This window comes from Oncorhynchus nerka, linkage group LG20 (genome assembly GCF_034236695.1).
Source record: "Oncorhynchus nerka isolate Pitt River linkage group LG20, Oner_Uvic_2.0, whole genome shotgun sequence".
NCBI classification, from domain to species: Eukaryota; Metazoa; Chordata; class Actinopteri; order Salmoniformes; family Salmonidae; genus Oncorhynchus; species Oncorhynchus nerka.
This window is the reverse complement of record NC_088415.1, coordinates 72,469,414-72,483,596: the sequence shown is the minus strand read 5'-3', so window position 1 is coordinate 72,483,596 and position 14,183 is coordinate 72,469,414. Positions and strand designations below refer to the sequence as shown.

At 43.0% G+C, this 14,183-nt stretch overlaps 2 protein-coding genes across 2 annotated transcripts in view; one reads left to right on the top strand and one right to left on the bottom strand.

The window, feature by feature from the left end:
- Positions 1–2,145: 2,145 nt before the first annotated feature.
- LOC115103086 (von Willebrand factor C domain-containing protein 2-like) lies at positions 2,146–7,280 on the bottom strand. Its single transcript, XM_029623709.2, has 3 exons — positions 6,665–7,280; positions 4,601–4,730; positions 2,146–3,896 (listed from the first exon to the last, which is right to left on the bottom strand). Exons 1-3 carry the CDS (start codon positions 7,004–7,006, stop codon positions 3,709–3,711), a joined length of 660 nt encoding a protein of 219 aa, XP_029479569.1. The 5' UTR covers positions 7,007–7,280; the 3' UTR covers positions 2,146–3,708.
- An 856-nt stretch (positions 7,281–8,136) lies between these two features.
- LOC135563113 (uncharacterized) overlaps positions 8,137–14,183 on the top strand; it is a 22,218-nt gene continuing 16,171 nt past the window's right edge. The window contains exon 1 of the mRNA XM_065006083.1: positions 8,137–8,268. Within this exon, the coding sequence (XP_064862155.1) occupies positions 8,137–8,268 (132 nt within the window). The remainder of the gene's footprint in view (positions 8,269–14,183) is intronic.

The window sequence follows — 14,183 nt, the reverse complement described above, 5'->3', positions numbered from 1 at the left end:
TCTTCCCTCCATTGTGTCTAGTTGCCATGGCATTCAAAGAAACCTGTAATACATATCTCTGTCTATGGTGTCAGTGGCATTGTATTGTCCTCAAAGCGAGCAAAGAAGTTGTTTAGTTTGTCTGGGAGCAAGACATCTGTGTCCGCGACGGGGCCGGTTTTCTTTTTGTAATCCTTAATTGACTGTAGACCCTGCCACATACATCTCATGTCTGAGCTGTTGAATTGCGACTCTACTTTGTCTCTATACTGACGCTTAGCTTGTTTGATTGCCTTGTGGAGGGAATAGCTACACTGTTTGTATTCGGTCATGTTTCCGGTTGCCTTGCCATGATTAAAAGCAGTGGTTCGCGCTTTCAGTTTTGCGCGAATGCTGCCATCAATCCACGGTTTCTGGTTGGGGAAGGTTTTAATAGTCACCGTGGGTACAACATCACCGATGCCCTTGCTAATAAACTCGCTCACCGAAGCAACGTATTCATCAATGTTATTGTCTGAGGCTATCCGGAATATATCCCAGTCCACGTGATCGAAGCAATCTTGAAGCGTGGAATCAGATTGGTCGGACCAACGTTGAAAAGACCTGAGCACGGGCGTTTCCTGTTTTAGTTTCTGTCTATATGCTGGGACCAACAAAATGGAGTCGTGCTCAGATTTGCCGAAAGGAGGGCAAGGGAGGGCTTTGTATGCTTTTGCCGGAAGATGGAGTAGCAATGATCCAGAATTTTGCCAGCCTGGGTCGCGCATTCGATATGCTGATAAAATTTAGGGAGCCTTGTTTTCAGATTAGCCTTATTAAAATCCCCAGCTACAATAAATGCAGCCTCAGGATATGTGGTTTCCGGTTTACATAGAGTCCAATGAAGGTCTTTCAGGAGTGTGGTGTCAGGAAAAGAACCTCACACTCAACGTCAACAAAACAAAGGAGATGATTGTGAACTTCAGGAAACAGCAGAGGGAGCACCCCCCTATCCACATCGACAGGACAGTAGTGGAGAAGGTGGAAAGTTTTAAGTTCCTCACGGACAAACTGAAATGGTCCACCCACACAGACAGCGTGGTGAAGAACCTCAGGAGGCTGAAGAAATTTGGCTTGTCACCAAAAGCACTCACAAACTTCTACAGATGCACAATCGAGAGCATCCTGTCGGGCTGTTTCACCGCCTGGTACGGCAACTGCTCCGCTCACAACCGTAAGGCTCTCCAGAGGGTAGTGAGGTCTGCACAACGCATCACCGGGGGCAAACTACCTGCCCTCCAGGACAAATACACCACCCGATGTCACAGGAAGGCCAAAAAGATCATCAAGGACAACAACCACCCGAGCCACTGCCTGTTCACCCCGCTATCATCCAGAAGGCGAGGTCAGTACAGGTGCATCAAAGCAGGGACCGAGAGATTGAAAAACAGCTTCTATCTCAAGGCCATCAGACTGTTAAACAGCCATCACTAACATTGAGTGGCTGCTGCCAACATACTGTCTCAAATCTCTAGCCACTTTGTTAATAAAAAAATATATGTAATAAATGTATCATTAGTCACTTTAAACAATGCCACTTTATATAATGTTTACATACCCTACATTACTCATCTCATATGTATATACGGTACTCTATACAATCTACTGCATCTTGCCTATGCCGTTCGGCCATCGCTCCTCCATATATTTATATGTACATATTCTTATTTATTCCGTTACACGTATATAAGGTAGTTGTTGTGAAATTGTTAGATTACTTGTTAGATATTACCGCATGGTCGGAACTAGAAGCACAAGCATTTTGCTACACTCGCATTAACATCTGCTAACCATGTGTATGTGACAAATAAATGCATCAGTGGATGCATTAACAAAGAAAGGATCATTTCTAGGCAGTGTTAAATTATGTTCATACTGTCTCAGAGATAAATCTACCCCAACCCTCATTTCAACAGAAAACCTAACAGTTATTGTTGAGGGGCGAGCGCTGTCCCCAAACTGTCGACGAGAGGGATTTGGGGAAATTGAACAATGAACCGCTGGCATCCCCTTAGTGACAAGACATCCAGTGTGTAATAAATAAACATCCTTCTACACAACAATGGCAGCACACTGTAGTGAACAGTATAGTTAATGGACATACAAGGACACTTTGTTTTCACTTACTGTTAGTTTACATATTTTTCTTTTAATGAAAGATGGAGGGAGTTTCTAAAGGTATGGATAAAAGATAAACAACATACAACATCTTCAATAACATAATCAAGAGACACGGTATTAGGAGAGTCGACTAGAGAAGTGGAATGAGAGTCTTGCCTGAAATGACAAAGCTTGGATGTTGGCATCCTATCCATGCCAGCATAGACCAATATGCTACACAACAACATACACAAGATGAACGGTTTCTTGCCTTTTAATGGTTTTCATGCAATGGTCCCTTAAGAACGGCCGTAAAGGAAGAAAGTGAACAGAATCTCGGACATTCTGATAGTGAGTTGTTATAGTTTACAAACCTATAGCATTCATTCAAAAAAATGTAATGTTGCTTACACTAACTAGCCTTTAGCTTTCAGAGCCTCTCAATTATTTTCGTATATATTTAATGTTCCATTCATGACCAACTCAAATAAGATGGAGACGGTATACCTCAATTAATATCCATCGAAGTTGGTCAAAATCTTCCAATAACACTACTAGAGAAGTATAACATCCCAAAATGTAGGATAGTCCCTATCATCTACACCACATTGAAACATTTGTACTCGTGTAGAAATATGTGGCTACTTCACCTGCGTAATCCTTGTTTAGAGTAAACACACGAAAGCAGAGGTCTTCAGGCTCAGTTGGGTCAAACTGCCCCCCTCCTTCAGCTATATTAGGAAATGTTTTGGGCGAGGAATGTTAAAAAGATAGTTCACGCCAAAATCAAAGTTATGCGGATGTGTTTTCAGATCTCAAAAGTGGTCTAATATCAAGAAGAGATTCATGAGATGGTCCCTAACAGATAAAGGCTTCCATCTTAAATGAATAGAAAATATTTGAGTTTGAGGCTGATTGTTGGATCTTGACAGCAGATGGTGTGGGACGTGTACTCATCTTGACATTAGACCACTTTTTAAGTCTGAAAACCTCAGGCAAACTTCGATTTGAGAGTGAACTGCCTCTTGACATGTTCATTGATTGATAATACATGAACATGAATATTGCAATATAATGCCAGCAAAACAACTCCAGTCTCTTTGGAATAGGAGCGAACAATACATTCACATAGTAGTTACAGTTGGATTTTTCTGCTGTAGAAGTGTTTGTGATACATGCTACAGTACATGTCAGTACAAATGTAAAAATATATTTTATTGCCACATACACCGGATAAGTGCAGTGAAATGTGTTGTTTTACAGGGTCAGCCATAGTAGTATGGTGCCTATGGAGAAAATGAGGGATAAGTGCCTTGCTCAAGGGTACATCGACCGGTTCTTTTGGGTATTTCGAACCAGCGATCTTTCAGTTACTAGCCCAACACTCTAACCGTCCTGCTGATAACCACCAAGCATTCAGGGGCAAATCGCTCTGGGGAAAAGTTTCCTCTAGGTACAGTTCTAGGATCAGCTTCCCCTCCTCCAATCTTAACATTAACCATTAGTGGGGGTAAATTCAAAACTGACCCAAGATCAGTGTCTAGCGGCAACTTCACCCTAATACCGGGGCAAATGACTGGTCCTACTTAATCAGTTTTTCTGGCTAGTCTCTCCAGGGGTGCAGTTGCGTACGCGGGAACAGGTGGCCAAGCGGTTGCCCTCCCAGTAGCCAGCGTCACCTGAGTCGTGACAGCGGCACTTGGTGCAGGAGTCCACCCACAGTGGTTCATGTCCTGGAATCACCTGGCTCCGGGTTGAATCCACATAGCAGTTGGGCCCTGGGGAATCACACACAATCATTTCTGTTAACTTGCTATATGGTTGTGATATTTTCCAATGCGTTTCTCTTTCTATGAGGATAAACGGTCACCTCTACCATAAAGAGGAGAGGGTATTTTTATGATCAGTTGAATTTCAGACAATAAATATTGATTACCTCCGAAGTACTGTGTTTGAAAAAACACTATACTCCTAATTATGCGGTCATAGACCACCCAAACTCAAACAATGAATGCATCTTCATTTGGCTTTTTTCCAACTCGATAAACTTCCCTTTAAAAACCAATGAGTGTCTCAGCAGAACGGGAGAGAGAGAATCAGTCATTGATAATGGTGCGTGAAGCGGATTACTTCATGCATATATTGCTAATTCTGCCCCCCACTACCTCTACTTTCATTTGTTTGGATAAATGATCACCTTCATGTATTGTTGCTTGTGGTGCTGACAACAGTAATGTGACAAAACTAACGGCATGCATCACTCTAAGGGGTAAATTATGAAGCGAATAGAGAATGTGAGGAGTCAGAACATCATCTTCCCTGTCTCTAGCCCTCTCTCATCTCCCTTTGGCTCGAATAGAATGGAACGAAATACTTCTCAGGGTTTTCCCCAGGATTTTTTAACAAGGTGGTTCTGCTGAGTATGGCGGGGGGGTTCTATGTCATAAACATCCATGAGATGTATACAGGTCAGTTTACTTACCCTCTGGACACTCTGGGCAGCACTTCCCTTTGGTGTAGATAGGGTTGATGCAGGGCGGGGGAGCGCAGTCTGCCACCAGGCAGCGGGCGATGCCATCACTGTCACAGGTACACTGCTCGCACTCGTTGGGCTGCCAATCACACAGAACAAAACACTGGCTGTCAGAGACAGAGGCTTCATCCCAAATGGCACCCTATTCCCTTTATAGTGCACTACTTTTGACCAGAGCCCAAAGGGGAATGTTGTGACATTTGGGATGCAACCACATACAGTACATTGGCCTCCTAGTGTTCTTTAGACTGCCACTGGCAGATATCACTGTTAGACATGAGCAGTTGGACAGAAAAAAAGTGCTCATTCAAAGAGACAGGGCAATCGATTGATTCTACAACGATAAGATTGACTTATGCAGGTGCTTTCAGTTTAACTGTGACAAATGTAACTGTGACAGCATGTTGATTTTCCTGAGCTATAAGCATTAGTGCAGATGCTAGCCTTTAGCCCATTTCAAGATATATCTGAAAAGGAGAAGTCTGACATATAACCATAATGCCATGTTTAAGATGTGCTTATATATGTGTAGTATATGCTTAATGGTATACAGTTCATTTAAACTGTTGCCAGATGTTTTCCCCTGTCATGGTATTGGATGTTTATCAGCATATCTGAGGTTCAGATACAGAGGGTGGGTTAAATGAAATGGAAGAAGAAAACCCTATCAGGCCCTGGGCTAAATGTCTCCGAGCTCGTCCAGTACTGTGTCAGAGGCCTATATAATAACTTCATCAAGAGGATAATGAGCCACAAGTCAATCTCTCTGTGTGGCTTTCTGTTGCCAGAGTTGTTTCATATTCTAATTCATTGACTTAGGGGGTCTTAAAATACTGCTTAGCTTGGTTGGCTTTGGTCTCCACTATCCAATGAATCAAATGAAACAAATCAGAGGGCTGAGTTTTATTCTTCAAGGGGGTTGAACTGTGGCTAATGACTCTGCTGACTACATGAACAGACAACAAAGCGGTGCGTAATCACAAGCACAGCACCATAATCAGAAACAAGAAACACAGATGTAAATTAGAAGAAGAAAACAAACAGCAAACATAACTGAAAAACTCATTCTATAATACGGTTGAGGACTACGAAGGAAAGTATTTACAAATATTTACAATGAGCTTCCAGAAGAACCTCAATATCAAAAGAGGGATTTGTATCTATATCTGTTCTCTCAATTTACATATGCACTGTCACACTTGAATAGACTTGCTGTAAGTGTAGCATTCAAAAGTATCATACTGCCTCCATGTGGCAGTATCTTCACCAGTTACAATCCCTGTCAGTAAAAGCTTCAGCTGCTACTGTGTCAAACGAGGCTACATACAGGGGGTACCGGTACCCATTATATATAACCTCGTTATTATTTTATTGTGATATTTTTATTTATTTTTTACTTTAGTTTATTAGTAAATATTTTTCTTAACTCTATTTCTTGAACTGCATTGTTGGTTAAGGGCTTGTAAATAAGCATTTCACGGTAAAGTATTCACCGAGTGTATTCGGCGCATGTGACAAATAACATTTGATTTGATTTGAAACTTGAAAGAACAAGATTTCATAGCAGTTAGTAGTTCAACAACAAACCACAGGGCGGCGCAATTTAGCCACATTCGAAAATTGATCTGCATACAGTGCCAGAAACAGTCCGACGCCCAGAGATGTTTCCGAAAAGAAAGAAAATTAAATGTGCTGCTTGTCAGTTATTCTGAGTCATAAGACGCTTATGCAATTATATATTAACAGACATGTTAACAGTGAATCAAATACGTTACTTTTGAAAAAAATATATCCAAAATTGCTGATGCGTAATTGCGCACAGAGAGACTTTGGAGAGAAGATTTCAGGAGGTAGCACAACGCTTATTATAGTAAGAGGAAAATCAATATTCGTCAACTCAATAGACATTTGAGAAGTAAATGACATCACATACATATTATGTTTATTCATTCCAGGTAAAGATGAACTTGATCATATCGTGCCAAGTAGGGGATAATGCTTGCTGTAGCCTACCTGGAAGTTTTGTCCCAGTTCGTACACCACTCCCCGGTACTCGCAGCCTATTTTCTCACATCTTGGACAGCAGTCAGTGGGATAGTGGCTGACATGAATGCAAGCGGCCGGCAAAGAGGTACACTCCGTCCGTGCACAAGACGACCCCTCTGTGGTGCATTCACACTGCGTGCAGTGGTCCGATTCTAGAAAGTACCATTCTCCCACATAGTAGACGCTGCCGTTCGCATCACAGGTGTTCTCATGTCCAGCCACAGAGAAAGACAGACCGAACTGGACACAGAACAGTAGAGACAACGCGGAATGCATAACCCCCATCGAATAGTGCTGATTTGAAACCATTTTTATGACCAAAAAAATATCCAAAACAAGACGAAAGAGATTGTGTTTGTTCCAGTGTCCAGGATTTAAAAAAATACAAAATGTGCTTTAGTGTTCATGGTCATTTAGCAGTTTCTGCCACATTGTTGAAGAATATAAAATACTCATAACATTTTCAGATGTGCATCTAGCCTACAATTGAGGCTATATTCTTGATTGCCCAGCCTGTTTCGCACAGATCCGAAGCTGAAACTTGCAAAGAGAGGGAAAGTTATTGCGCCTCTACGGGGGTTATGTTTCAGTTTACACGTGACTACCCAGTTTAGTGCTTCGACTCTGGTCCGCCCCCCAGTAAATTGCCTGTGAGCTATAACCTCCTACTCACTATAGTCAAAATTATGAGAAGGGGTTTTCCCCTATATAAATAACTAGGGCTACGGATATTCGTTAGCTAGACACAATATTTAAACTGCCTTTGAGATAAGATGAACTAACATTGCTCTCTTTTTGTTATCGTTCCTTTGTATGAAATAAGATATTAATGTGTGGTTATTATAGAAAATACATCTGGTTTGACTTTGTATTCAACCGGGTTAATGCACTAATAATAGTACAACAATAAAACTGTACTATAATATGAAGCTGAACTAATGTTCCCATGGATTTTCCAGGGGACAAAATTTAACTGATGAACCTTTTATTTACACCAGAAATAGTTATTCTAAGCAGAGGTGGAGGGATACTGATCTCGCGATATGTCTTCCTTGGATACAAGAATGTTTACACTGGATACAGGAAGCAACAACAAGGTACATTTAGTCTTTGATTTACTAACTAGCAGGTGAGCTCACATTTCTCTCAAGGTTTAAAATGTCAAATTTAAGCACAAATATAATGTGCATTAAATTATTAAATTAATGTTACCGATATGCTATCGAACAACTAACTAGATAGCTAACGTTAATAACTAACTTAGCTATCTACAGCAGCCAAATGAGACAGACGACCCACGACGAGCAGACTTCTGCTACTGCAGGCAAAACCGGCAAAATTATTATTATTATGAAGCAAATTACTTCTAGACCAGACATATGTCAATGACTAATTTCAATTCTCCCTCAGTTAGACCGTTTAAACTCCTAGGTGTCTTCATGGAAGAATCCGAATGTCCACTTTCGGTGTGGAATGTTATCGTGGAGCAAGTCCCGGCGCCAGAGCTCCCAGACATCCGGGGCTTGTTTGGAGATGCTTTGATTGACATGTACACAGAGATTCATACTGAGGTGAGGACCAAGCCATTTTAAAGGGACAATCAGCAGTTGCTACATACATTTTTAAACTTATACATGAATGATATAGCTAGCTATATCCATTGATTATTAAATGCCTCATATGGCTTTAGCTAGTTCAACTGTCATACCCCACTAGAACACATAATATTTGTTTTAATCCAATGTTTGCCAACAAAGTAAATGTAAGCAAAAACTGCATCGCTTGAAAAGATGGTTAAATCTATACTTTTGATATCATGGATGGTCACTCCTTGCATCCATAGCTCTATGTCTATGAATTTGAATTTGAGAGTGGTTACATATATCCATCCCCATCCCTCAGCTTTGTACCGAAACAGTGGTGGGGAGAGCATTGTTACTGTTTCAACTTCTGGTTGTCACTTTAAGGGTGCTGTTCATGTTGGAGGAATAACTGACCATGGTCCTGCATTGTTCAAATATCTGTCTTTAGGTAGCAATCAGCAATAGCTGACACATTACATTTGGCCAAAACAATAAGGGTGGACTGGAAATCACTTGAGCAAGTTCCCTTGACTCAATAAACTCTCCTAACAACTCAAGATAGAAGTAACTACTAGATAATATTATATAGTTGGCAAATGCTATGCATTAGTACTTTAAATAGATTACATTAAACTGTGAACATGCCACAATTACAGCAAGTAATCACAACAAGACATGAAAGCTTTAGTTCCACAATGTAGAATGAGGTGTTGTGTAAAACACAAGGAGCTCTAGTTAAGTGAGGCTATGCATGCATTCAAGACGAGGTCCTCAGATTGTTCCAAAACAACTCATTCACACTGTGGCTCGAGACTTTCTTCATACCAGGGGTCCCCAATTACATTCAGCCGTGGGCCAATTTTTTTATATGGGGGGGTAGAGGCAAATAAAATCACCCACGGGACATATTTGGCCCACGGGCCACCTACTGCTTTAAACGGTTTATTCTGAAGCCAACTACTCCGTCTGAAAATGTTATCAAGTAGCATACAACAGGTCAACAGGCTATGTGTAATTTGCATAATATTATGCCAGGCTGGCTAGGGAATTACCACCCCATTAGCAATGCAGGATTAACTTCAATTGAAGTAGATAATATAGGGTTCATATTCAAAAAGGAAAAATAAATATGTATGAAACCACTCATTTCCTGTCTGGCTCTCCAGTCTTAACTCTCCCCAGTGATGTCATCCTACAGTTATGTTCTGCTAGGGGCCATGTTTTAAATGTCCATATTAGATCAGTTCAGTAGTGTAAATACAGTCACACTCTACAGGACAAACATCTAATGATGGAGACCCCAGGAATAGTTGCGTAATAGAAGAAAAATGACACAGGCCCTCAAATTAGGGGGCCAATCGAGGGAGTTAAGAGGGCTAACCCTGCTTTGTTGATAAGATCATTGTGAGCATATACAGGATATAATTTCTATGCGCCGACTGGTTCAAAACTCTTTAGTTATCACATTTTATTTGTCACATGCTTACAAGCCCTTAACCAACACTGTTCAAGAAATAGAGTTAAGAAAAGATTTACTAAGTAAACTAAAGTAAAAAGTAACAATAAAATAACAATAACGAGGCTACCGGTACCGAGTCAATGTGCAGGTTAGTCCTGGTCGTTTGTACATGTAGGTAGAGAAGGAAGGACTTAGGGCATGTGAGCCCTATTCACTCAACCAGCCTTACATTTCCCTCAGTATTCTTTGTTGTTGGTGCTTTCTACCCTGTAGTAAATGAATGCTTTCCCTCAGCGTTAAATCTCTGGATGAGAATCATAATAATACCTCCCAGACTGGCCTTCTCTCCATCAAGGTCACCATTGTCTGCAGCAGTTCCTTTTAAGTTTAACACAGGATATGAGGAGGCCAGGGCACGTTTCCTTGGATCTCTGCCAAACCATGTGGGTTTGAGCTATCATATATTCTCTGGACATTAGTAATGCCTGTGCAACTGGATATTGCATAGGATTCAGTCTATGTTTGTTTTGTGGATGGCAAGCACGAAGAATGTATTATTAGATTAGCCTATTTCAAATGTTTATCACGTTTCACATTTCAGATCTTCAATCTCCATTGTGAAGTTACAACAACAGCAATGAGTCAACCACTCAGGTTAACCACACTGTAATTCCTTCCCCATGTCATCTGATGGGTTTCACTTGGAGATGAATTAAGCAATGAACAGCTTGTTACTGTTGTTAGCATCCTAGGGGGCTCACACCATAAACACCTGCATAGAGAATGGCTTTCTGGGGCTTTATGGGAAGCAGTGTGTGGCTGCCTGGCTGGAGTTCAGCTAGACATAGTGGTAGTATGTGTGTGTGTGTGTGTGTGCGTATGTGAGGGCACAGCCAGATTGAAAGACACAGGGAACGACCGTGTTTAAACGTTCTCCTCTGGACAGCAGTGGGGCTTTGAAGCTGACCTTTCCATGGAGCATAGACACTGACTGTCAGGGACCAGGTGCAGAACAAATGGACTCCAGACTTTAAACTTCTTCACCAACACTGTGCCTCTGCTGTCAGCCAGAATATTTGCTTGACTTTTTCTCTTTCCTCTTTTGTTGTTGTTGTTGTCTGGCTACAGTTTCATAACACTTTCACTTTTTTCTTCTTCTCTCTGGCTACAGTTTCATAACACTCACTTTTTTCTTCTTCTCTCTGGCTACAGTTTCATAACACTTTCACTTTTTTCTTCTTCTCTCTGGCTACAGTTTCATAACACTTTCACTTTTTTCTTCTTCTCTCTGGCTACAGTTTGGCTACAGTTTCATAACACTTTTTCTTCTTTTTTCTTCTTCTTCTCTGGCTACAGTTTCATAACACTCTGGCTACAGTTTTAACACTTTTTTTTCTTCTTCTCTCTGGCTACAGTTTCATAACACTTTCACTTTTTTCTTCACCCTGTCTCTCCCTTCCCTAGCCTTTCATAGTTTTTGCCCCAGTACATTTCACAGGTCTTTCTGATATCTCATCATTCATAATGACTCAGGCTTATCCTCCCTTTCTCTCCCATGTGTATGTTTCCCTTGTCCTCAGATTTTCCCAGACCAGACACCTCACTCCCCCTGGCTGCCCCCTCCATCAAGGAGCTGCTGAAAGCTGAGATCCCTCCCTGCCTCGAAAACTCTTTTCCATATTCCCAGACCAGGCTTCTCCTATTAATCATTGGTGGCAACTTGTTTGAATATCAGCAACAATAAAACGTTTTGGAAGAAACTACTACCATAACCCTGTTGGCTTCCCTGTCTCTCCTATGCAATTACAAAGCCTAACACCAACCCTGCCTATTAATCTGGCAACTTGTTTGAATTCCCGTTTTGGAAGACCAGGCTTCCTCTTCTAGTTTGCCCAAATTGTCTCATGATTGCCTAACAGTTGAATTTTGAGAGAAAAAAATGTTTAGGTTTTCATTCATCAGACAGAGGACCAACATTGTTGGGATGTCTGTCGATCTCGTTTCCCAGACCAGGCTTCTCCTCCCTCCTCCCTGCCTCGTTTCCCAGACCAGGCTTCTCCTCCCTGTCTCTCCCTCCCTGTTTCCCAGACCAGGCTTCTCCTCCCTGTCTCTCCCTCCCTGCCTCTCCCAGACCAGGCTTCTCCTCCCTCCTCCTGCCTCGTTTCCCAGACCAGGCTTCTCCTCCCTGTCTCTCCCTCCCTGCCTCGTTTCCCAGACCAGGCTTCTCCTCCCTGCCTCGTTTCCCAGACCAGGCCTCCTCCCTGCCTCCCTGCCTCGTTTCCCAGACCAGGCTTCTCCTCCCTGTCTCTCCCTCCCTGCCTCGTTTCCCAGACCAGGCTTCTCCTCCCTGTCTCTCCCTCCCTGCCTCGTTTCCCAGACCAGGCTTCTCCTGCCTGTCTCTCCCCTGCCTCGTTTCCCAGACCAGGCTTCTCCCTGTCTCTCCCTCCCTGCCTCGTTTCCCAGACCAGGCTTCTCCTCCCTGTCTCTCCCTCCCTGCCTCGTTTCCCAGACCAGGCTTCTCCTCCCTGTCTCTCCCTCCCTGTCCCTCCCTCCCTGCCTCGTTTCCCAGACCAGGCTTCTCCCTGTCTCTCCCTCCCTGCCTCGTTTCCCAGACCAGGCTTCTCCTCCCTGTCTCTCCCTCCCCCTGCCTCGTTTCCCAGACCAGGGCTTCTCCTCGTTTCCCAGACCAGGCTTCTCCTCCCTGTCCTCCCCCTGCCTCGTTTCCCAGACCAGGCTTCCTCCCTGTCTCTCCTCCCTCCCTGCCTCCCTGTCTCTCCCTCCCTTTTTCCCAGACCAGGCTTCTCCTCCCTGTCTCTCCCTCCCTGCCTCCTCCCTTCGTTTCCCAGACCAGGCTTCTTCTCCCTCTCTCCTCCCTGTCTCTCCCTCCCTGCCTCCCAGACCAGGCTTCTCCTGTCTCTCCCTCCCTGCCTCGTTTCCCAGACCAGGCTTCTCCCTGTCTCTCCCTCCCTGCCTCGTTTCCCAGACCAGGCTTCTCCTCCCTGTCTCTCCCTCCCTGCCTCGTTTCCCAGACCAAGCTTCTCCTCCCTGTCTCTCCCTCCCTGCCTCGTTTCCCAGACCAGGCTTCTCCTCCCTGTCTCTCCCTCCCTGCCTGTTGTTTTTTTAGTTCCAGGTGATAAATGTTCTGACCCCAGTAAAACCATTGAGACTTTTATTTCCACTGGGAAAGGGTTGGACCTAGGGGTCGGGACCCTTGTTTCACACTTTATACCTTTAGTTTTCTTCAACAAGGATATCTTTAAATGCTTACTGTGTTTTCAGTCAGTTACAAATGGTTTGGTAATAATTAGATCAAAGAAGATAGTCAGGTTCCAAAATGACTGTAAATGTTATGGTCCTAATGGTAAAAGCACAAGGCAGAATTTGAGGTTTCACAATCTCCTACATTCAAATATTGTTTTATATTGTGTAGCCTAAAGCAACAAATCACCCAGACCCCCCCCCTCCCCTATTTTCTATTTTTATACTGCCCACCCAACACTAGGCCTGCATCCGGATGAGCCCGTTTGTCCAACAAAAGGCAGTAATTTACAGGTACCTATTTGAAGGGGAGGCGTGTCCGTCCCTCAGCAACTGGTTGGAGGCTCTGAAGGATGTAGCTCCGCCTCAACTCTGCCCCTATAATTGGAGTTTTTGTTGCCATTCAGGAAAAACACAAATCACTGAAGATTGTATCCAATAAATGTGATGCACCAGTTAGAAATGTATTGGCAGTGGCTATCTCACAAAAACTGTCATTCATAGCTTTATTGTTACTTTAAATCAGATCAGATTTAGCTAAGAATATGGGACTATTAAAGGGTAGACTATGAGTAGTCTAGGACTGTGTATCATTCAGGAATGATTTAATCTTAAACCCACTTCAAACAAACTCTGCTGGCACGTCCAGACGTCCTGTGGACAAATCAACAAGGTAATGCTAAGACTTTGGGTATCAGTACCATGTTATCCCTGATACTACGTTCTGCTTTGAACCCCTGCCAAGTGCTAACAACGCTGCTGCCTGTTGGTCTCTGCCTCTGCCCTGTGTTTGTGTTTGTGGTCCAAATGGCACCCTATTCCCTATATAGTGCACTACTTTTGACCAGGGCCCATAGGGCTCAGTAGTGCACTATGTAGGGAATAGGGTACCCTTTGGAATATAGTCTGTGTGTATATCCTCCATGATCCCCCTCTCTTTGATTAGCAAATTAAGGGCCTCGCTGTAAATCAGCTGATCTGCTTTCAGGACAAAGCTGCTGGCTCATTTCCCTTTAATATAGCTCCAGGTTTGGAGCTTTCTCTTTATCCTTGACCAATCGATCCTACCCAAAGCAGGAAACTGTTGAGTTGACTAAATACCCTACAGCTGAGGGGTTTGATGAACAAGGGTGTCTGACTTTAGCAGCTAAGATTCATCTTGCTTTGAAAGGGAACTGATTTAATG